The sequence below is a fragment of the Aythya ferina genome, assembly GCF_964211825.1.
Source record: "Aythya ferina genome assembly, chromosome: 1".
NCBI lineage: Eukaryota > Metazoa > Chordata > Aves > Anseriformes > Anatidae > Aythya > Aythya ferina.
Window position 1 is genome coordinate 171,177,227 of NC_140296.1, and position 24,626 is coordinate 171,201,852.

Here is a 24,626-nt window from a genome sequence, read left to right on the forward strand (position 1 = left end):
GCAGTGGAGATCAAAAAAGTGTAATATAAAGACTATTTAAAGTAACACCTTTGAGAAAAGTGGGAAGGACCAGCTTTGAGAAGACGTGACAGGAATGGTTGCTTCAATGAGAAGCACTGAGCTATGTCCCCTCCCATCCTATGTTACAACAACTGAAAACACTTCTAATTCCAGCTTGCACAATGGCAAACAGTGATTCAGAGTATGACCTCTTAGCTCTGCAGAACATCACTCAAGATGGGGTGTGTTAGTCACAGCCTGAGCAGTAGTAGAGTGAGCAGCTGCAACAACCCGGAGATGTTTGTCTGATCATTTCTCACCCCAGGAACAGGATGCATGGTGCACCCCAGCACAATGCACAAGTCCACAAGGGACTGGTGATATTTTTCCTCGTGTTATCAAACAATATCCTTGGACCCGATGTTAATGATCAGGTGGGGTGAGGTGGAGCTCATTGGCTCTGTCTGCCCATAGGGGTTAGTTTGTTATCTCCTTTCTACAGCTCGGTATCTCCCCTAGAAGTTGTTGCAGAGGGAGGCAATAATTAGGCAAATGACTGTATGGACGGTTGGGACACACCAGCACATGTGCCCTGTATCAGCATGCAGCAGGAGGAGGCAGGCCAATTACTAAACAACAGGCAGTCCAACTGGTGACCACTTGTGGATTTTGTAATGAAAAAGAAGGATTATCTTGTCAAAAGTCAACCACAAGCAAACCTTAGGGAAGGGAAAGTCCTTTGAGGTACTCAGTATTGGGCCCGTGACACATACCTCTGAAGAACGGATTCCTTATGATTGGAGTTGAAATAGTGAGTGGTTTGGGTAATGTTTACCCAACGTGTACCACATCCAGATTGGCATCTACAGTAGAATTAATCCCATGGTTTGCAATGCACCCAGGGCCACAAGAGGTAGTCAGATAACGGGTCACTTTTTTTTTTAAATAAATAGTATAGGAACGGTGTTAACCATGGAGTTTAGTGGACTTTCCACTTACCCTATTGACATCAGAGTAATAGGGTAGTAGAAAGATGAAATGCTAAACAACAACTCATGTGGCAAAACTATAATGCTCACTGGGGAAGGAACTTGTGGGAGGCCATACAAATGCTGAACCCATGTCAGGCTCCTACTGATAACCTACTAGACAGAGGTTTTGAACCATCACCTGTGATGAACCAACACCAGCAGGACGACTTGAGCACCTTGGTGTGGCACATAGATCAGGTGAGAATTCAACACCAGCAACTTGGAAAGCAACGTGTCAGACAACAGTAACCCTTGCAGTGGGAAATCTGGCACACTGACCCAGATGTTTATGTGCTTTGCAGTAATGAGGTGAACCCACAGAAGTTAGTAACCTCAAACCTTAACATGAACACATGAGACCCAACACGTCCCAAACCCAGCAGTGGGGTAGAAAGAACCAGTGTATCCACCTGACCACCCACACCAACCTCACGTGCCAGTAGTCCCAGCCAGGAACCTGGATGTGGGTTGGTCAGGCTGATGCTGTGACTGTAGATGGAGGCCCTGCGCCACGGTGTGACCACAGCACCACAGAAACCCTACTCATTTCTCACACAACTGCATGCCTGTAACTGTGCCTGCCAGAAAGAGCCCCTGGAAGGCTCCATCACCACCAAGGTGATGCATTACACGGTTATGAAGTGTCACCGAGTGCCATGAGCATGCCACATGGGTGCTGTCGTGGCCAAGCAGGTTGGAAATTACTGGGCTGGTCTGTGGAAGAGCCTGGGTTGGCCTTGGGCACTGCTGGTCTAGACAAGGCTTGTGACACGCACGCTGTGTCACTTGGCCAGGGTGTGAGAGGTGGCTGATGGCCTCTGAGCATTTGGGGACTTCCATGGTTACAAAAAGTATGTAAGGACAAAGCCAGAGCAGTTTAGTCTCTGCTGCATGACCGTGCTGAGACCACATCCAGCCCACCATGAGAACTGTCAGTAAGCTGGAGCAAGCCTGAAATTCACACAGAGAGCCCCAAGGCCCACAAGGTGACATTGCCAACACACTTGGTTGCATGAAAGGGACTGGGGGGCTGCGAGCATCCTCGTCCATGGCTGAAGAGGCCTTTGTCAAGGATGGCGATGCCACAGCACCAAGGCGTCATGAACAGCAGAGGGAGCCTGTTAATGGAGGTTAAAAAAACAGTGAGGTAATCAGCAAATCTAGCTGGTCTTCCAGAAATCTATTACCGGAACATCGCTTAAGAAGGGTAAGAGCCGGCCAGATGGTGATTTGTTTTTATTTCTGACAGTGACAGCACCTCCAACACTGCTTTAATTCACCCCGACTTTCTTGTCAGCCAACTCGGAGTGCTGAGGCAGCTTCACAAGCTCTGTACCCTTGGGAGCACCTTAACCACCGCGGGTATAGCACATACACACTCACCCTGCAACCCCCTCTCTCCGGCTCCTACACTCACCTCTCCTACACTGCACCAGAGGTTCTCCAGGCAGCCAGGAACATGGTCTGATCTTCATCTATTTTGGATTCACACCATGGTCAAAGGGGAGCTGTTTTTGCCTTGGGCACTAACAAAAACTCCGGAGGAGCCAGATGAGCATCACAGCGCACAGCCATCCCACAGCAGTGCCATCAGGCTCACGTACTTGTGCGATCCTCCTCCTTTCCACAGCACACGTACCACGCTGACTAGTCACAGATGGAGAAGCAAGAAGACACAGCTCCTCCTGATGGCAGATACTGGGGGCAGAAGCAGTAAACCAGGGAGAGGACACCAACACTGCCCTTTTGTTGAACACACATGGATGGCTGATGAGTGGCAGCTCCTTCCTGATGGAGCATCGTGTCTGGAGCCTTTCCAAGTATGTGATGTTGTGCACAAGGCTGAATACCCACAGATTACCTAATGAACAAAAGTCCTTGAGCTTCCACTGCAGGCATGGCACAGGAGACAGAGACATGGAGACACTGGCACCTCTTTGAACATCTCCACAGCCCATTTCTTATCGACACTGCCCTTGGCTCCAGCTGGGGAGCTCTAGGATGGTCTCTGCTCCTGAGGATAGGCTTTCCTGTTTGTTGCAGGCCTTCACCTCTTCCACCAATATCGATCTGCTATGGCCCACAGTCTCACGGGTCTCCTGGTGTGTGTGTGAGAGGTCTTTTGACTCCCCAAGAACCTCCTCCAAAGGACAAGGCAGGATATAAGTTGGTTGCCACTTCCGACTCCCAGGCATCTGCCCAAGGAATGTGTCAGGAGAGGGACAGTATCACATTAAAATGCCCACCCACCCACGGATCCTCCAAGGCAGGGTCTCTTACAAATACACTCACTTATCATTCAGTTTATTTGGGGCTTTAAGATTGACACTCAAGTTTTAGCCAGATATTAAAAATAGCATCTCAGACACACAAATTCCTCACAGACTTATCAAAAAAGTCTGGCTAACAAAACTAAGTCTGACAAGCACTGCAATTTCCTGACTAGGAAGACAAACTGTAAAAACAGCAGAGAAGCATCTCATTAGAATTAGCATCTCCTACGGATTTTTAAGAAAATGGAGGTGGAAATATTTCTATTATTCGTGTTGAGTCAGTTCTTCAGTAGAAAAAAAAAAAAAAAAAGCTGAATTTCAATGTGTGTGCCAGTTCCATGTATTCTTTACTGACTGACAGGAATTTAAATAGTAGGTTCTTAACAACCACCAGACACCCACTCTTGAGAAGGCTAACATGAGGCAGCCATTGTGGGAGTCTACTTACTTTTTCTTGCTGTACTTGGAAAAAAATCTGTTGGTTTAGTTTTTCCCGTATTCTTTACCAAAAACAGAAGCCAAAATGAAAACACAGCCACGTACCTCCATGCACAAGTATGACTGGGACACGTGCATACACAGACACTGAAATTTACCTGTTGTTCCAGACAAACTTAATTGATGCTTGCAGTGAGCTGCGTCTCTTTAGCATGATTGCCAGCAACAAGGGAGTCTCATCCAGACTTCAGGTATCACACCATGAACTCCAGGTAATGGGAAAATAAACACATACCACGTAGCTAAGTATTGCCAACTTCAACTTTAATAATGGAACCATCAATTGCCATTTCAGTAATAAATTTTAGGGGAATAAAAACTTCCCTATAAAAATAAAACTAAGCTTGTCAAAATTATAAATAACGTTTGCTTGTTTTTAAAGACATACATTTTAATGTTTCCCTGCAATCCCCCTTTGTCCCCCACCCCCAACCCCCCAAATACGCCCCTCCGTTCCCCCATCATCTAATCATTCTGGTACCATCATATACTGAAATGAAAACAGTTCTGCAACACAAGTTTTGACAGTTTAATTTGATGCTAAAATTAAAAAGAGAAAAACTGGCCAGGCATGACCGTTTCTTTTAAATTAAAGCTGCTGTAATTGCCAGTGTGTAAAAAAAATAATAATAATTAACCCCACACACGACATCTTACAATAATTAACCGTGGACTAAGACAAAATTAAAATATAGTAAGTTTGTTTTGGTTCCTGCCTCTCTTCCCCCAATTTGAAACTTGTAGTGCATACAACACTGATTGAGGTTTTTGGCTAAAGTAAATGCAGATGTGCCTACTTAAAAGACTGATAGTTCAGTTCAAGTAAAAACAAAATTCACATATTTTTATACTCCACTTTTAGACTCAAACAGTGTTTAAATCTAAGCAACAAATGGTTCAACATTAACAGCGATTATGTAATGATTACATAGCTATGGGCAGGCATATAAATAAGTAGATGTTAACAGAATACCCATCAACATGCTGCATTCACAGAAAAATAAAATTAAAAAAAAAAAAAAAAGTAACAAAACATAAAAGCATTCCCTGAACCATTATAAAGTGTCTCACTTGAGGATAATGTTACTAAGTCACACATGCACTACAATGTTACATGTGAAATTAAAAAACAAACAAGATATGCCTTACATATACTTTATAGTTAGTCCTACTTTTAATTTCTCTTAACACTTTAAAACATTATGATTGTCTCATTAAGCTTGCATTTTTTTTTCTAATTTTATTTTTTTTTAACCAAAAAAATCAACCTGTGAAGAGTTTTAAAAAAGTCTAAGGAAAGGAAACAAAGGCACAATTACATCAAATTAAGGTGGTGAACAGAAGCTTGGAGTTTCACATAGTATCCATTAGATGTCACCAAAGTTTTAACAATTCCTTGGGAATTTAAAATTAACGTCCTAAGAGTGGAGGAAAAAAAAAAAAACACACCACCAACTTCTGCTGCTCTTAAATCTTTAGCACTTCCCTCCCACCCCAACCCCCAATATATAACTCATTTCCTCTCGGCTTGGTAATGACTAAAGTACTGGTTACTCAAACCTGCCTCATGCTTCTATTGCACACCCACTTCTTTGGTTTCTTTCGAACGTGCTTTTTAGATAAATAACTCTGAAAGAAAAACAATTTTATTTACATTAAAATGTTTTCTTGCTACATTTTTCCTACTTTTAAATCAAGTAAATCAGCAGTCTACAGAATTTGGTAATCAGTTGTTCAATTAAGAATTTTAAAAACTTAGGAAAAAAACTTTCTGAATTGCTAAAAGCAGGAGTTACCATGCTCAGTCACCAACACTGATGATAAATTTTAATTTCATTTTATACTGGAAACATGAATAAGAAATTCTACTTTCTTTGCCCAACTGAGCCTTTAACAAACAAGGAAGCAGAGGAAGCTATTTTTGTCTTTCAGATATGACAATTTAAAAGTATCCAGCCTAAAAAGGGATTGCTGAGCCAGAGGAAAGATCTGACTTACAATAAGACCAAATGCATCTGCAGTTACAGCTTGGATCTGAACGCTCACTAGCTGGGCTTTTCTCACAGAGTTATCGGAGACGTTGTCCACATTTTAGAATTCAAGTAAGCTGCCACTTGTTAGCTTTGCTGCACTTTTCAACCCCCCATCATACATTTATGGAAGCAGCTTCTCCAATAGTGACCTGTATGTGCAGCTCCATTTCTATTCTTATTCAGCTTTCGCCTCTCATTCCTTCCCAGTAATTCTATTATCTTTATTTCTTTTCCAGTGTGGATTTATGTAATTAAAAAATCCTAAAACTTATTCACAATATTATAACATCCTAAAACTTTATTCTTGTAGAATTAGTATTTTAACTTTCCTCTGTATAAATACTATTTCTATTTAAAACCGGTCCTCCTCCATCAGCTACTACACTGTTCCTTCCTCAACTCTTACCCTCTTCTCAACATTCTCTTTACCTTCTCCAGGAAGACTAATTTAAAGCCTTCCACAAATTCACAGAACAAAACAAAAGATTTCATATGCCCTCCATCTCTAACAGTTTCCTCACAAATTATACAGTAACTATTTGAAAACAGAAAGGTAGTGCAAATCAATTTCATCTCAAAGATAGTGCTCCAACTAATTCTTTTCCAGACAGTTTCATTCCTTTTTTTTTTTTTTTTACCAATTAATTTGCACCTCCTTACTTGAAAAGCTACCATTAAAGCAAAGAAGAAAAAAAAATAATCTTATTTCATAGCATCCTAGAAAATTGATTACAGTTTCACAGCTTGCACCAAGATAACTTGGAAAACTCTCTAGGCACACAGAGGGTTGCAAACTGATGTACAAACATGCAGAATCCCTTACACTTGCGGGTGCAAGATTTTAAGTGACCTGGCTTATGGAACTAAGTCTATAGCAAAGTTCAGGTACCCTGGCATCACAAAACAGTCTTCTGAATAAAGAAAACTACTCCTTGCTGCTCTTTTGTACATTGGGTTTGGCATGCTATACTGACATTTGGTAGCGTGCGTTTTTCCTGAGTGTTCTTTGGCCCCCTTTTAACCAGGTTTCCACACCCCACCAAGGGCTTCTTCAAGTTTGTCTCTGTAAGCTGCATAACGCTTCTTCAGGATTTGAAGTTGCTCGTTTTCCTCTTTGTCCAGTATACGCAAGAAGTTTTGCAGTTCAGGAAGACTAAAAGCTTCCCACTGTACAAAGAGAAGAGAAAAAAACAGATGAGATGAACAGGAAATACACAAACCATTTATATATACAGCATTTTTAAACAAAACCTCAGACTCTCAAAACCATTTCAACACTGAAGCAGCATCAGGCACCCTTCTTGCAAGTCCTACAAATTCTGAAGACATTTTACTCTTTTAAACTTTTTCTTTGTTCTGCAAGTAACAGGAGGTCAAGCTAACTGCAGACTAAATGTTTACAAAAAGCACAAAATAAGTATCACAAGAAAAAAAAATGCTTCCAAAAAAAATGGATCAACATGTCAGCACAGATCAAAGAGGAGCTTTAACTTCACTTGTGAAGTTAAACAAACAAACAAAAGCATGAGTGTAACATACCATAACTTCTCCAGTTTCATGCTCACGTAGAACAAAACTAAGCATTTCCGTCCTGGGGCCTGCCACCAAACGCAGGTAGAGGGGATGTTCTCGGTCTGACAGCTTGCATGTATAAACTGCAAGAGAAGAAATTATGAACATTAGTCATTTTTAGAAGTAATGAAGTGTTTTGAATGGTTAATACTAGCCAATGTTAGACATTTTCAGAGATACGCATATGTAGCTATAAATCTCCACATTTTACAAACTGGTTTTGAACAAATGAGTTTTAGGGATGCTAAATGTGCAGGACTGGGTTTGAATATGAATGAAGTGGCTTCCAGTCAACACAGAATCTGAATACATGTGGGGGTTGGGGGAAGGAAAAGAAAAATCCAACACAGCTCTGTTGCTATAAATAAATACTGAAAACATCACAGCTGTGGTGTCACCATTCTGAAACTTTTTTCAGACAGCCAGAAACATCTGAGCTCCTGCAACACTGTCAGTGTACACAGAAGGAGGCAGATTCCTAAGTGCACAAACACAATGTTGGCAAAACGCCCTTTTCACTAAAGATACCTTTAGCATATTCTGGTATTTCCAAGCACAATAAACACCAAACTTTAGCAGTAGTCACGCACAGACAGAGCCACGTGAACCAAGAACCACATCTGAAAATAATACACAGCCCATGATGGTCACCACTCCAACAGCTGTCTGCTAACGCAGGGACTGCAGGTATTGCTGACACCGTGGTTTCTCTTTAAAAAAATCTGTCCCATAATTTAATCTCACGAATCTGCAGTGTTTCAGTCCAACTGAAATTTAAGGCCTGATAAGGGGCATCTTAAATTAAATATAACAGACTGAATAGCAGAGGGGATCTGTGTAGATGGTTCAGTGGGTTCTCCTGTCTTTTGTGAACTATCCCCAAATCATTTACGCTCTTATGCATGCTACTTTTCACAAGAAAAGAAGATAAGAGAGAGCAAGGCTGTCACCTCCCATCATCTTTCTTCCACCCTGCTCATTTCAAGTCTTCCTATAACACAGCTGCCCCCCAAACCACTTTGCCACCGAAATACCACGTCTAATTTGTACCTTGGTCTTCCTTGTGACAGCGTTTGTAAAGTGCAAATTTCGCGGGGTTGTCGGTCACGAAAAACTTTTTGAGCAAGGCCTCAATAACTTCACGAACAGTATTGGTGCTGCTGATGTGAAGTGTATTCACACAGTCGTTCGGCAAGCAAAAAGCAGTTTCGTTATTGCTGTGAGCACACCTCCCCTGGCTGGGGGAAGACTGCACAGTGATCGGTCTGCATAGTTCCATCTGAACTTTGATGAAGCCAGTGTAAATCCCATTTGAGTTCTGCAACAGGAAGAAAGCATTGTGAAGTTAAAATTAGTAATGACCAACTGTGGCATACTGGAGAAGGCAGGCAGAAGTGGTTACAGAGAACAGAATTTAAATGCCATTGTAATAATATTTGACATTTCCTAGGAAAGACATTGGTTCAGTATTTCTGATATTTACTCTTTCTGGTATTTCTGCTGAATAACAATTCCTGCCTTAAAAATAACAACCAAATACTAAGGCTATCAGGATCTCACCAAGCAAAAGGTACTATGAACTAGTGGTGAGTTTTCACATTAGGAAAGAACTATGAAGTGAAAAAAGACCAGTAACACGCCTCTACAACTAACTAACTAACTATACATTTTATGCACAAATGCAGAAGTTATCTCCCCACATTTCAGCTGCAAATTAGCCTACAGTATTTAGATACTCAAATCTTCTTTCAATTCAAAAACAATTAGAATAAACATTATTCTAATCAACATTACAAATTATGTATTGATTGCTTCTGTAAGAAAATATTGAAATTGATCAAACATTACTGTGCTAGAGAGCTGCAACCAACCTGGATTTAGGCACATGGAAATACATAAAAGCCTTTTAGCAGATTCTCGTGCCTATATGGTTTGGGATATAGTACAATTTCTAAGCTCACATGTACTGTACACCCAGAGGAATACATAATATATCAGAAAAATCTAGACAGGCAGGTAGATGCCTAGAATATTAGTATGGTCTGGAGTAGGTCAGACTGAGTCTCAGACCTGGTCCACAGTCCTTGGAAATTACAAATCTATATGGATTTTATTGTCTGCATTATGTGTATGGAGGGGATTGTGGGAGGAAGTCTCCAAATGCTGAAAACCCACGTAACTGCTCTGAATATTAAATCTATAATAAACATGGCATGTTTTAACTTTTCTCACTATTGAAGCATCTTTATGAAAGAAATACTTGACAAACATTTATGAACCCAAACAGGATGAATACCTTCACGTTTACCAGCAGAAGGGTTTTCATCTGACAAATGGACATCTTAGTGTTGAATTAGAATTTATCTTTAAAACATTTTAAATTACATCTGTATTTGTTTCAGTCCATATAAAGAAGCTACGTGGATAAAAATATTCCAGATGGAAGATTTAATTTCCAGATTTAAGGAAGAGCCTACTACAAAGTCATTAAACCAGAGACAGTTTCATATGTGAGATGCTAAGAATAAAGTGATTCATAATTCACTACAAAGTTACCACACAGTTGCTCCTAACATAAGTTACAGTCATCATATGCAAAACTTACCAAGGTCATCTTTAATTTATCAGTGACAGATGAATTATAGCTTTGTATTTTCTCTTTAACTTCTTCTTTACTGAGATAAACATGAGGTTCTCTCTCCTTCTGAACATCCTGCAACAACAAGAGAAAGAGCAGTTTTAGAAAACAAAGCAAACAACAATTCTTTTATGACTTTGGATAAGAGCGTTCTCAGTCCAAGTAATAATTACTTCACAGAGGCTCAATGGATATTAATTATCCATACAGCAAAAGAAAGTATTAACAAGTTAGGCAAATTGAGTTAGGCACTTGAACTGAATAGAGACAGTTAAATCAACACACCCAAAGACACTTGGGTCATTTTTTTTGCCAACTATTCTCATTCAAATATTTATCAGCAGTATGTAAAACAGCTCAGTTCACTTTATGGCCTGATTTGCTCATGTCAATGCTATGCAATATTGTTAAGAAAACAGTTGCAATTTTTCACCAGATATTACTCAGGGCACAGACGGGTATTTCTAAGCAAACAGAAGAATACATACAAAAATAGCAGCACGTACTGACAAGTAACACCAGCAATCCCCAAGTGTGCCAACAATGCAGGAGCATCCCCGCATTCCAGCCTGACAGACCGCACACTACACACAGGGCCGCTGACTACTACGTGAGCCATCGTGAGTAACTCTCTAGCTGTATCACGTTACACCAAATTCATGGTTTTTCCATGGGGAAGGCCCCGCTCGATTTTCGACTGCTGCTTTTATGAGCTTGCTACGGATTTTACATGCAGCAGTAAAACCAGTCCCTGGAGCTGGATTTTATCCAAACAAACATTTGTTCCCAATCCACGTCGCCGCAGCAAACCAGCGTTATAAATACACTCCGATTTCCACCATGAGCACCACGGCCATATATAGTATGGAAGAGGTTCAGCTCCCAGCTTTAACGACCCAAGACATCGCTCGGACAGGGGGAAGCAGCGGCTCAAAGCTTTCAGGGCAGGGCCAAACACAGCGATACGCGTTCATGGCACCAACGAGGGGCTAAGCGGCAGCGACACGGTCAGTCCTCAGCAGCGCATCCTCCTGGAGCTCATCCTAGGAGAGGAGGTCCCTGCCTGCCGTGCCCAGCCCCGTACCACATCTTTAGGACAATTCACACAGGAGCCACCCCAGCCATGACCACAGCTGGTGGGGAGCTGAAGGCTGCTGTTTCCCGGAAAGACTGTGCAAGACATCTTTCCATCTCCTAATTTAAAAGTGGCTAGTTTTAGCTCCTGTGGGCTTAGGGTTGCTTTTCCTATATGGTGTTTTACTAAATGACACACTGGAGCTGACTTTTTCCCATAGCTATAAAAAGAAAGGCGTGGCCTGAGTGCAGAGCCGGGAGCCAGAAACCTTGAATTCTGATCTGGACTCGAATGCTGATTTCCTGCGAAACACGGAGAACACACCTTTATTTCACAGATCAGGACACCGAGGCAAAAAGGAACACAGCCAGCCAGCTCTCCTATTCGCTCCTTAAGTGCTGCTCTTACTAAGCATGTGTAGCATCTTGCACAGTCGCCAAACCCCACCTAATCTATTACAAAACAGCAAATTACTAAGTGGTTTCAGAATCCAAGTCTTCAGTCCCACTAGAGAAATTAATCTCTCTTACCCTTCTATTTGTCATCTTTCCCCTTCCCCCAAACTGCCATAATTATTACAAATACAACTTCATCTCAACTTCTCTCTTCATCTCCTCAGGGGCTCTTACAGCTTTGTAGTGTTCAATTTGGGAGTAAATGAGTAGATAAAAAACAAAACTGTTTGTAAGTGTGGTTTTTGTTGTTTTCATTTTTTTTCCTCTGACATCAAAGTACACATTTTTGTTTTTTTAATGCTCAAAATGAGTACCAAAAGCAATGACTCATAGTCAAAGTCTGGATGTATAGGTGTTCTCAATGCTGTCTTCAAACACTGTTGTAAGATTGGGCCACATTCTTACAGGACTGGGCACACAAACTCAACAGAGCTTTTACCATCTGTCTGACTGCTTTCACAAACCCAAAGATGAATTCAGAAAGTTCCCGGCCTCTGAAGCTGCAGACGAGCCCCTAACCATAGATGCCAGCCAAGGCTACTTCTTCTGTCAGACGAGCATGTTGTGGAGTTCACACCTCTCCAATCTCCTAACACTTTTGATATTGAGTTTCCAATAATGGACACCTCATCTTTAGTATTTGTCATTGTTTCACTGGTGATTGTTCAAGCAGGTATCTCTCCTCCACCCTGTCAGAGCTGTCATCGTGATTACTGCAGTCACTCACAGCAGCACCATCATGAGAAAACACTAACCAGGAAACAGACTGCTCCTCACCTCTCCTTTGCTTAAAGCTCAACCTTTGTTTCAGTAACATCATCACATTAATTTCTGGGCAACTTCAAAGGCTGAATCTGTCAGCAAGGACTTACAACTGGAGATGACACAAAGAAGGTATTGCCTTTAATGGAGACAGGAGAAACTCCCAAGACTCACAGCAAGTAAACGACCTGTCTACGTTGCAAAAGTAGAAGGGAGATGGAGGGGGAAAATAAAAAATAAATAAAAACAGACGGGAACACAGGGAGAGAAAGAGGAGCCCGTCTCCCCAGGGGTGGCTCCCTACAGGGCCGCACAGTGCCTGGCGGCACCGGGGGATGCACGGTTCCCTCACGGAGCTGCATACCATTCCCTGCTTGAACGTGCCACTGCAGTTCCTGGCTCCTTGCATCGACACTGAAGTCCAGGCGATTTTGGCAAAGTTTAATTCAGCACACAGAAAATATAAAGCCCTGTTTACGCAAAAGCTGAGAGAACTTCACTCTGTAGTACACTGGCAACAAACATCGCTGTAACTCATTTTCCTGAGCCACCAGAGTCTGTGCCTCAACTAATCTTAACAGAATGTACATTATGCAAAACTATGGACTGAATAAAAAAAAAAAAAAAAAAAAAGAGACTACTGGGGATTAAAACATTAAAGAATAGGCTCAAATCCTTTCAAGAAAAAACATTACACACAAGAAACAGAGACCCTGTTTACTTCAGTAATCACTTTCACCCCAATCCACCACCCTTGATCAAGGCCAGAGAGTGTGAGCAGTGAGGACATCAGTCCCAGAAAAGGAAACACGCCTTTAATTGCAACAGGAAACCTAAGCCCGAGGTCTTCATGAATGAGCCTCAAGATAGGCTCCCACTCCCAAACAAAAGCTCTGGTGCTCCCGCTGTGCATGAGGGGGTGGATGTGCTTGAACCAAGCAAAGAGACCTCCTCATCTGCCAGACACACGAAGAATCACCCTGCTGCCACATGGACTGAGTCACATTAGTAAGCCCCACAGGGCTGCCATCAGGAGAAAGCCCACAGAGGCACACCTCACCGAGCCCGTCACAGACACAAAGCCTTGGACCGCTATGATTCACTGGGTCAGCTGTGCGCAGTGGTTATCATCCAATACCACACACAGATCTGAGGCACCTGTGTATTTTAATTTTTCCTAATTACACTTAACCAACATGCCAGTAAAGCATGTTGGTGAGATGGTATGCAGTTTTTCACAGAGCTGAATTGTTCCCAGTGGCTCTGTGGCATTTAGCTGTTGCCACACAGCTGTCTAGCCACGTCTTGAGTTAAAACAAACAAATCCTTTACCAGTGTGCCTATAGGTGGGTGGGGAAGGACTTGGCAAACTCAAGGACTCTTACTTCCTCACTTACGTGTCACACCATAACAAGACACACCACAAGGAAACCTCTTCTGATATCTCTGCATAGGTTCAGCAGATCAAATTCCACCTTGCTATCTCAGCAGATAAACCTACCACCTGCAGAAGGCCCTGAGGCATCCAACAACAGCAGAGCAACAGCAGTAATAAATTCATCTCCACCAGGCTTCGCAACACACTCACGTTGCGCTGTTCCCAAATGGCCGCGAAGTGGCTCAAGTCACACCCGCTCTGTGTGGGACTGCTGCGAAAGCAATTCCTTCGACCTCAAGCATTTCAAATGAAGCTCAGGGGAGAGAAGGCATTTCAGAGGTGAGATTTAGATGTTACAGATAAGTATGTATGGCCTGGTCTTGTTCTGCCTGGGCTGGCAAGAGCCGAATCCAGGCCGTGTCGCCTGGCGGCTCACCCAGCCCAGGACACAGCTGCCATTTCCTCCACAGCCTGTGCCCCGCAGGCACGCTCTGCCAGCCCCGACATGGCTCCTGGGGCATCCCAGGCCCCTGTAAAACACCCAGTCCGCACACCTTGCAAAATCTGAATGTTGGGAATTGCAAAACTGCCCTTCTGCAAAAGTTAGGCCTGGCAATGGGTTTCCTAGCCACAGATCTGTGTGCGTATCAATCACTGCGGAAGCGCAATCAGCAGAGCAGTTTATGTGTGAAAAAAAAAATGCATCTTCTGTACAAAACAATGCACAAACATTTCCGTGTTATTCTGGTCAAAATCAAAAACCAAACCTGAGTTAGGTGCAGCTCCTCCATCACTTAGCCAGATGATACTCTCAGCAATGGCTGCCATGTCGTCAGCGCTTCCTCCTCCCAGCCCGATGAAGTGTGTTTTCCTCATCAGAGCTCTTGGTCTCTTTCCATTCCCTGCTTCTCAGGCTACCAGGTATTTCCTCAGCCCAGCACAGATGTGGAAGATAAAAATCTGATCTCAAGAAGATAGCTGAATACATCAGAATCCGTATGGATGGCGTCTTTGGGTCCAAAACACCACTACCAGTCCAGGCTGCTAACTTCCTGGGAAAATCACGCTGTACTTCCCCATGCTTACAGCACACAACACTGATGGACATTCGTATTAAAACCATTCCTCAGGTCACCAAAGCAGCAGCTCATTCGCGAATGAAATTCCTAAGCAACAGCTGCCAGCAAGAGGGAAATGAGGCAAGTGCTCTCACTTTCCCAAGGGAAATAGCTGGTCTTTCATTAAAACTCATGAGGCAATGCCTCTTCACAGTTGAGCTTCCTCTCAACAAAAATGGCAGAAAATGTGTTTTTTCTTTGTCCCCTCCACACCCCCCACACATCTCATTTATTGCATGACAGAAGTTTGGAGAAGAATCACTCCCTTTCTTACACTTACACCCAACACAAAGCCTACAGAGACCAGTTCTGCACGAATCCTCAAGGAGCACAACTAAAAGTGCACAGATTACAATTAAAATGAACTGCAAATCAAGTTGTGGTCCCAGGAAAGAATCACATCACATCTGGGACTTTCATAAAGTCCAAGTCCCACGGTTACTGCCAAAGCCTAGAGAAAGCTCTAACCTCAGCAGCTAGAAAGCTGCTATGGAATTAGGCTATGATACAGTTCTACAAACAAAAAAATACCCCAAACCCTGAAGCCTTTTTCCTCAGGATCCTTGTCTTGAGACAGATGCACAGCTTCCCCAAACTGCTGCTATAGACATTTATTTATAGGGTGATACAAGAAGCTGATTCTCCTCTATCTAACCTCCTATTTCTACAAAATTTCTAGAAGTTTAGTACCTCTGAGGAATCGGAAACCAAGTTCCTCTTAACTTTTTGGCCTGATAGACGAAGGAAAATAGAATGAACAAAAGGTAAACCTATCCTGGGAACATCACAATAGTTTTGTCACAAATCTAAACAACTGAACACCTGCAGCAGCTCAAGCCAACTTTTAAGCAATAGCAGTCCCTATCCCCTGTCCTCACACATCATATTAATCCCATACATATAGTGAGCCATGATTCAGCCAAATGGATGAAGATGCACTGATCTTGCTGTAAGTCATGGCTAGGAATCATTTCTGAATTAAAGCACAATAGCTTTTTGTCAAATGAGAAATGCAGCCAAATCTACATTAAAAAGAAAAGGTATATTTGCATCTCCTTTAGTAATAAAAGAATGAAACTAATGCATAGTATTTACATCCCGTTTACATTTAAGAAATGATTTAACTAACATACATCATACAACAGAAGCTTAGTAGAGAATACAGGGAAGAAAACACTGAAATTACTTTTATCTCAATAGCTGCTTTCACAAGAAAAAAATGCTCCTTTTCCTACAACCTGCCAGCACTCCCACAGAAAATAAACCTTGCAATTACATGGTTTTAGAAACAAACATTGTGTTTTTTCCCCATCTTAACTCTCCTGAGAGCAAAGCAGCTTTGCCAGCAACAGCAATTTCTCTTATTCATACTCAGAAGATGTGCCCTTCTTTCATGAGGAAGCCTGAGAATCAAGGTGGATGCTGGTCTTCTCCATCCACAAATGGTCAGACACACCAACAGCCAGAAAAGCATGGAGAAAACAGCCAAATTAAAACAAAACACCCCACCCGGAACTAAAAAACAAACGAAAAGCAAACAGACATAGCTCTAAGCTCAGCACCTTCTCACGCAGTTGCACCTTGAAACATTTGTGTCCTCCTGAACAGGTTGACACTGTTCTCTGGGGCAGGGAACGGAGCATTTTCTGACAGGATGGATGATGTAGGCAGAATAACCTCTGTATCCTGTTCAGTGTCTTTTTCTTTCTGCACTCAGTGTGACCCAGTTCCCACCCTCCATTCAGTGGCACACCGGGCAGGGAAGCAGTCCAAAACACTTTTTGTTTTTTTGCACAGGCTTTGCTGACCTGAGTCTTAAATAATTTATCCTAACAGAGCAAGTAAGAACAACCTGCACCATGCCTTCCTGAGGCAGCAACAGCAGAAACGCCCGCCTGGGTCAGGTGTAGGGTCCATCCAGCCTGGTATTCCGCCTGCGATGGCAGCAGAAATGAAGGCTATTTCGAGAGAGCACATGAGCCTTTCCTGCAGCCTCTCTGCTGGCATCCAGAACTGCTGCAGCAGGAATGCAGAGGGTACCTCCCTTCTGAGTGCTTTTAGTCTCCATTTATGGACCTGCTGCCTATGCAAAAGCACAAACCCTCTGTGAACCTGCCGATGCTGCCCATCTCTGCACCTCCTGCGCAACAACTTCCAGAAATTCACAACTGTAGTGTGAAGGACTGTCATCTGCTTTAAACCGAACTTCAGTTGAGATAAAAGGAAACTTCTGTTATGTATACTGGGTACCCTTTAATCCTAGTACTATAGGACCTGGTGAACCCAAGTTTCGCATCAGCTTATCCATCATTTTTGTGATTTTGTAAACTGTAATCATACACTTTTTTCCCCTCTCTCCAAAAATGAGGTGCCCCAGACTCCTTAGCCTTCTCTCCTGATACAGCTGCTCCAACCTCTCGGTCATTTAAGCAGGGCAGCTAGCTCCACCATGCCTCTCCCGAGATGTGGTGAGCAGAGCTGCAGTGAGCAGAGCTGCACGCAGAACTCATGACAGGTGCGCCAAGGTATAGGTGATCTTTATTTAATAACCTGAACACTACAGATCTGCCAGAAATCCTTAACTAAGATACCTGTGATGCAGCTTGGTGCCTCTGCCAGGGCACTTTCACCATGTTCAAAGAGAGCTACTGGCAACTACCACAGTTTTGGCATAATTTTACAAAGTACAGGCATTCCGCTCAATAAATGCTTGTTACTTTCCCACTGCTTCCAGTTTTTCCCCAAGTACCACCACACTATGTGGGTTGGCATGCTAATGAAAGGGTAAAGCATAGCATTATCTTTCCTGCCTGACCTCTCTGATGTAAACATTTATATGTTTATATGGCGAACACTTAATCAGCAGAGAAAGAAAACAAGAACTTTAACTAACTTCCTTTTATTCATTTTAACAAATTATTTTCCTTTAAACAGGGGCAATATAAACACAGTTAACATTCAGGCATTGTGAAAGAAAGGACAGCAAAAGAAATCTATTTGTTGGTGACTTTAACATTACTGAAGTTTCATTTAAGTTTATCATGACCTCACCTCTGAAAACCCCTACTTACAAAGCCTGCCATACCCTATATGGCTGTACTTTAACTACTGGCACGCAACCCAGTTTTTAAAAGGCGGTCATTTGTTTAGAGTGAAAACCAACTGTATGAAGAATAGTCTCCAACGGCTGGCATTAAAGTCTATCCACAAAGACACAGCAGGTTTTATGCAGATTTGCACTCTTTTTCTCATATTATGACACGTTTTAAAAGCAATACATTACACGAGTTAAGTAACATTTCACAGCTGCTTCAATTCTGCAAATTACATCTATTAAAATTAGATGCAAGAAACATCAAATAACCTCCTTCCTTCGGGTCTTCTCTACAGAAAGCGTGTGAGTTGATTGCTGACTATTTAAGCAGTTAAGGAGTTTAATGAAGTAAAATGGATTGCCAGCCTCTCTGAGACCTGTACAACAAAATCTAGCTTTCAGCAGGCAGTTAGGAAACGAGCTTATACAAGATACTGCATAGAAGTCTAATTAGTGTATCTTGAAAAGAAGGTTAAGTATTGTCTGAAAGCTGAGCTATTCATCCAGCTAGCAATCAGGCAATGAGGTAACGTTAGGACCCTGGGTCATTACCCCACAGCATCTGCATGTGAACCCGAAAGGAAGTCCAGCAGGATCTATCCAACAGGAGGCAGGAAAAGGTTTGCAATGACACCCCCCCGGTTTTCAAATGCACCTATCTACATTGTACATCAAAACTGGCACTGGAGAACAACCAGCAGCTCCTGGGGAAGTACTGTGGGGGAAGATCCAGCCTGACGGAGATCTGCCATCTTCTCCCCATGCCCAGTCTCCAGTCTGAGGCCTGTTGGGCCATCAGCCTCCTCTGAGCAGGAGCTGGGTGCTGGGCCAGGCTTTTGTGCCATTTTACCTTCAGAGAAGCAATCCCCTCCCAGGTTTGGCTGGGTAGTTCACAGACTGGGTCATCAGATTATTTTTTAAGCCATCTGACAAAGCCTGACTGTGTCAAGAAAAAGTAACAGCTTCCTACCTAGGCCCAGCTTCAGGGCTCGGGTTAGAAATGGAGAGTCTGCACATGGCCATGTTCCCAACAAGCCCATCACTTCTGTTTGGATTTCTCCTACTTGAAAGAAAAATAACACAAGCTCTTATAAAGGGCGCAGTAGTCACTTTGACCTAGGAAGCATGATGCAATACATTGCCTCTTCTGATATAGCACAACCCTGACAGACGGCTTTCCCTGACCAAGGCCGCTGCAATGAAAACAGTGCTGTTCAAGCAGACCTGTGGTCTTCTCAGGCACATGCTGACCGTGAGGGTGAGCTCCTCGCTGAGTACAGCTCCCTAAAAAAATGAAGAAGCTACTGGGTCTCTCTTGGCTCATCTGCTGCTGATCTCATATTTGAAGCTTTTCTGAACAGAAAAAGCCCTCTCCTACCACATGCACTTCTTAAGAAACCCCACAAAACTCAGGAAGCACAACTGAAGTCCTCATTCTAAAGGCCTCAAAATCCCACAATAATCTAGGGGCAAGCAATCACTGTTGTCTTTATTAAAGTATACATCCTGTAGGCCACTAAAAAGCTAAAGCATCTTCTTAGTATGTTGAATATGATTATGATGAGGCCTTCACATGCATTTACAGTCAACCTACGTAACTGGTGCTTTATATCTGCACATCAGATGGTAAGAGACAAAAACTAACCCCACGCCTGATAAAGTTTTCAGTGACTGCAGCTCTTTTTTTTAACAGAGAGTTTTCATTAAATAGCACATGGGAAATATCTTTACTCCAATAGTAGCTTTCTCACTGTACCTTGTGTGATTAACTGTCTACACAATTTCCACAGAAATATTAAAAGGGAGTCTCTTCAAAGAAGCTACTAGTCTCTTCAAAGAGGCATCCAAATGAGGTATTTCACAAAAAGCAGACAAAAGGCGACATCTCTGCAGACTAGCCTGTGTGAAGGATTTTTCTCCCTTTACACTCCAGAAAATTTAGATCACCTGGCATACTTCATTAACCACTAATGGTGTAGTGACTGCACCCTTCTGTACAGCCTCTTGTTTTATTAAAAATAGGATAGTAGCCAAAAGACATTTCTGAAGAAGCACAGCACAACCATTAGCTTCACCTACTGCTGCCAGGTATCATCTGGCAAAAATTCAATTCAGTATTTCAAGAAAAAAAAAAGGGGGGTGAGGTAAAGCAGGCGACCATCTCAACACCACCACCATGTACTATTATGCTGCAACTTACATTAACCTTAATGATAGGATTTTACGTCCTTAACATCACCAGCCTTATGATATCAAATGCTGGGAGGAAGCAAAAATAAAAACATCCCTCTAGTCAATGATCTATCTATCTCAAGGCAGCAACAAAAAGATTGTTTTTGGTTCTTTTCCCCACCTGGGTTCAATTTGACTCAAGTTCCAGCTTGAACTCACTGAAGCTTCAGAGCTCAGGTTCGACTGCAGTTCCAGCAAGAAGGAAAAGAAAAGAAAGAAAGGGCTCGACGCAGTCTTTTACACTGCTGCAGCTCCCTGGTTTAACTTATTTTCATCTTGCAGATGATGAATGCAGTCACAGGGCTCAGCTGAGAAGTAGGTAAAGGCAGGAGGTGTCTGGACCCCAGCCATTCCACCCCACACCACGAGTGTCACAGTGTCCCAGCAATCTCAAGCTCACATTGCTAAGGTGGCACCCGATCCTCAGATTGCTGCACTGTGAGGAAACAGCAATTTATGCAGTGAGATTATGCCTTGAATAACCTCATCAGTATGGTAATGATAATCTGCTTTCTGAGGGGATTTAATCCCACGTTTTTACACCCTATTTTTATTACTCATATGCACATTTAAACAGGCTACCCAACACTTCAGTTGTGAGCAGAGTGGGACTGAAAAAAGGACACATTTCTTCACAACTCATATGTTCTCTAAGGAGAAAGACAAAAAACACTACTACCATTACAAAAATGGAAACCTGCCACAAGCTTATCTGACTCAGCCCTTTCTGCAAAAATACACTTGCAGAATAGGAGCCAACTGCCTAGTTTCAGTATGAACTTGTTTCTCCACAATACACACGCAAATAAATCCGGGACACAAATGAACCCGGATGCCTCAATTTTTAGAAATCCACGCTGGGACAATCTAAAAAGAATTAGTATGGGAAAGTGGTTTTGTAATCTTGGTTCTTGTAGCAAGGCAAGAAAAAGGTTACAGTCTATGCAAACAACCACTGCTCAGGTCTGCAGTGAAGAGAATCACAGGGCAAGAAGAAGTAAGGAGTAGGAGGTCACAACGAGTAGGCTTTCATGGGAGGTGTGAACAGAAGGCCTTAAAACATGGTTAATGAGTATCCCACTGGAAAAGCTGGATAAACAAAACTGTTCTTCTGAGGAAAGGTCAGGAGAACTGCACTAAGCCTGCCCTGGAGAAAAGGGCTTGCTGGCTTACAACCTGACTGCATGGCCCGACTCCAAACACAAGTTATTTTGCCATGCTGGAGAATGGCCACCAGGAAACCAGAGAAGGGGAAAAAACTTACAGGCTTTGTTCTTAAGCAGCATATGGGAGAATGTGTTGATTTTACAACAAAGTTCAGAAGTTGTTCTTTTTTTCTTTCCAAACAGCTATTTCCCTGCTTTTATGGGCAGGATGTTACAGGCACAAGGAAACGCTGCTGTTACTCCACCTTTCCTTAGCCTCAACTGCTGTTTCAGGAAATGTAATCACGAAGCTCATGAAGACGTGAGATCTGTTAGCATTGATACCCATTTCAGGTGGAGGGAGAAGAGAGTCTACTAGATTTTTTTTTCCATAAAAAAACATACTTGTCAATGTTAAAGAGAACAGGGAGAGTCGGGACCCACCACAACCCCAACAAACACCCTCAGAAGGCAGGGCACACTGAAAAGCACAGGTCACCACCTGTGTCACCACACAGGCACAGGATAAGCTGAGGACAGTAGAATCAAAGATCATTTAGATAAACAACAAATTCTACAAAGCAAAACCACAAATGAATTTTTATTAAAAGTCCCTGAAACACTGCCGTTAACATTTCCTGTACTCTAACAGAAAATATTGTCCTAACCTAAAAATCTTTGTTAAGTAACCAAAGAATGCCTTTCTTAAAGACATTATAAATACACATGTGTAGGTCAAAAACAAATAGTTAAGGGGAATCTCTTCAAAGTTGGAAAAAAACAAGAACATATCTGTAACTTCTGACACAGACAGAAGCGTTGGGCCTGTAATCAGACCAGTGGGTTTGTACTGATTCTCCTACTGGGACTGTGTAACACAGGCCTGGTAACAAGGCTCCTACAACTGCAGGCCTGCCATGTGTGAGGGACTTCAGCCTTACGCACCCACACCAAACCTGTAAAAATTTTAAAAAATATATTTATTTTTTTCCTTCTGTTCCAAACTTGTTCAGTTTGGCCAGAAGACTGAAATTCATCAGGTTTCTACCAGCAGCTCCCTTGCATAACCTGACTGCAGAAACTCTTCAAATTAGCAAAGGTGATCGATTCACATAAAAACTCTTCCATAACGCCTAATCACATGTGGGGAAAGGAACATGTTGTCGTTTTCTACCCAGCATCTTGGCCAGGCAATAAATACCATATTACAAACATATGGAGCAGGGCACAGACCTGCCTGCTGGAGACAGCAGAACAGTACCAAGTATTCAGGTAGCATTGGCTGCTCTTTTTTTTTTTTTTGGTTTTATTTTGGTTTTGCTTTAAAAAGGCACTCATTTATTATCCAAACAATGATTTCCATCTTAGTGAGCTGTATTACGAATGCTGTAAGTTACAGTAACGTAGCAAAAAGTCGCCCATTTACACATAAATTACAAGGCACCCTTGGGCCTAAGAAAGTTCTCTCAATATGGCAGAACCCGTTCCTTGACTATTAGGAGCATTCATTCTTAAGCGCTAATGAAATCAGTAGATTTTCATGCAATCGTACTTTATTAGGATTATTTGTTAGTAATGAAATAAGTGTAGTCACTTACACAGGCTCCATAAACATCCCAAGGTGACACACACAGAAGCACATGTGTGCACACAGGAAAGACATGTTTGTGTTTTGTTGTTTTTTAAAAAAAAAATAATAATAATATGCCAACATCAAAGTGTGGAAACAGTGGGACTTTAAAGGGAGTTTATTACGTGCTTTTAATCAAATGTTTTTTATGAAGCGAAGTGGGAAGAAGCCAGCCACAGCTGGCTGTACTATTATAAAATCAGCATTTCAGAAAAAGAGCAGAGGTAATATAAACAAGCAAACTACAAAGGATGCAAGCGATCCTAAGGAAAGATAACGCTGTGGGGAGTACAACTCACAGTGCCACCACACCTCCTGGTTTTGCTTCAGTAAGCCACATTTTGTATGCCATTTCTCAATGCAGTACATCTTCGTAATTTAACTTATTGGAAAATTAACAGGAGCCCCAAACATACTACAGGCTTTACCAGACCAGGAAATGTCACATTTCTAGTAAGCCATAAGAAGCTGCTCCCATCCTAAGGAAAGACGTTGCTCAACACAAGCTCCATCCTGACACTGCTGGTGCTACAAGGAGCCTCGTACTCCCAAGCAGCTTTACACAGCCACATAATTATACTCGAAATGAAGCACACCTGCTCCCAGCCTCCCTCCCACGGACTCACGGTGCCGTGAGTGGTTGTGGTGGTGCCCAGCAGGGCCTGCTCCAGGGCCATGGCCTCCCAGAGCACCCGGAGCCACGAAGGATATGTCTAGACAAGAGAGGCTCACCTTTCCCTACAGAACCGAACCAACCATGGAGCTACACTCCTTGTCTGCTCAGGACATCCCAGGCATCCATTGACGATGGCTCTTTGCTCTCCCTGCCCACGCAGGGCACCCGCACCCCAGATGATTTTGAAACGCTTTGAGGGGAATTCCTGTGCGTGTGAGCTGGGGAAGGAGTCACACCGTCATTTTTGTTAGCTCAGACTTTGCAATCGCATTGGTAACAGACTGCTTGTCACCGCAGAAGTGGATTCTTTTATTACATGCTAGTAATACATAATATTGGTGATAGGTAAGCGGCCAGCTGCCAGCTCCGAGCGGAGATGTGCTCTGCAACCTCCAGGGTGGGGCAGAGGCTGTCCTCCCACAGGTGCTGGCGTACCAGCCCTCCTGGCCACAGGCTGCGGTCATCAAATGCTTATCAGGATTCCTCCCAGCCAGTGCTCCTACCCTCCCTGCAACCTTTCTGCAAGTCCCTGCTGGTTGCGGGTAATGTCAGCACAACTGGAGATTCCTGGGAATGTTTCGCAAATCAGCTGTACATAGCAGGCTTAGCAAACCCCTTCTGAAACATTACACACAGCACAGAAACACTATCTCTGCAACCATAATCTCAGCATTCCTGCGCTTTGGTTTACATTAAGTGCCACATATCTGCTTAGGAGGATGTTTTGAAACACCGAATTATCAGGAATGCTGGCGATAGGATTCCAGATTTTCACATCAACTTTTCTACCATCGTGAGATCTTCCAGATCTGCCTGCTTCAGGGCGGAAAAACTGCTCCTGCAGAAGGGCCACGGGTGCCTTCCACCACAACAGCTGTTTGCAAAACGTGATGTCTGACCACGTCCAGCACCTCGCTGTTAGCTGCGTCTTCATCCAAGCAGCTGAAATCACTGCGTGATCCTGGTAGCTCTGGAGCACAAAAAGCACTGAAAAAATCTGCTGTAAAAAGATTGAA

At 42.8% G+C, this 24,626-nt stretch overlaps 1 protein-coding gene across 1 annotated transcript in view; it reads right to left on the minus strand.

Moving 5' to 3' along the window:
- Positions 1-4,317: 4,317 nt before the first annotated feature.
- RASSF3 (Ras association domain family member 3) overlaps positions 4,318-24,626 on the minus strand; it is a 48,063-nt gene continuing 27,754 nt past the window's right edge. Inside the window, exons 2-5 of the mRNA XM_084513404.1 lie at positions 10,013-10,120; positions 8,458-8,725; positions 7,375-7,490; positions 4,318-7,002 (exon numbers count right to left, since the gene is read on the minus strand). Coding sequence (XP_084369530.1) covers positions 6,853-7,002; positions 7,375-7,490; positions 8,458-8,725; positions 10,013-10,120 — 642 coding nt within the window. The 3' untranslated portion in view covers positions 4,318-6,852. The remainder of the gene's footprint in view (positions 7,003-7,374; positions 7,491-8,457; positions 8,726-10,012; positions 10,121-24,626) is intronic.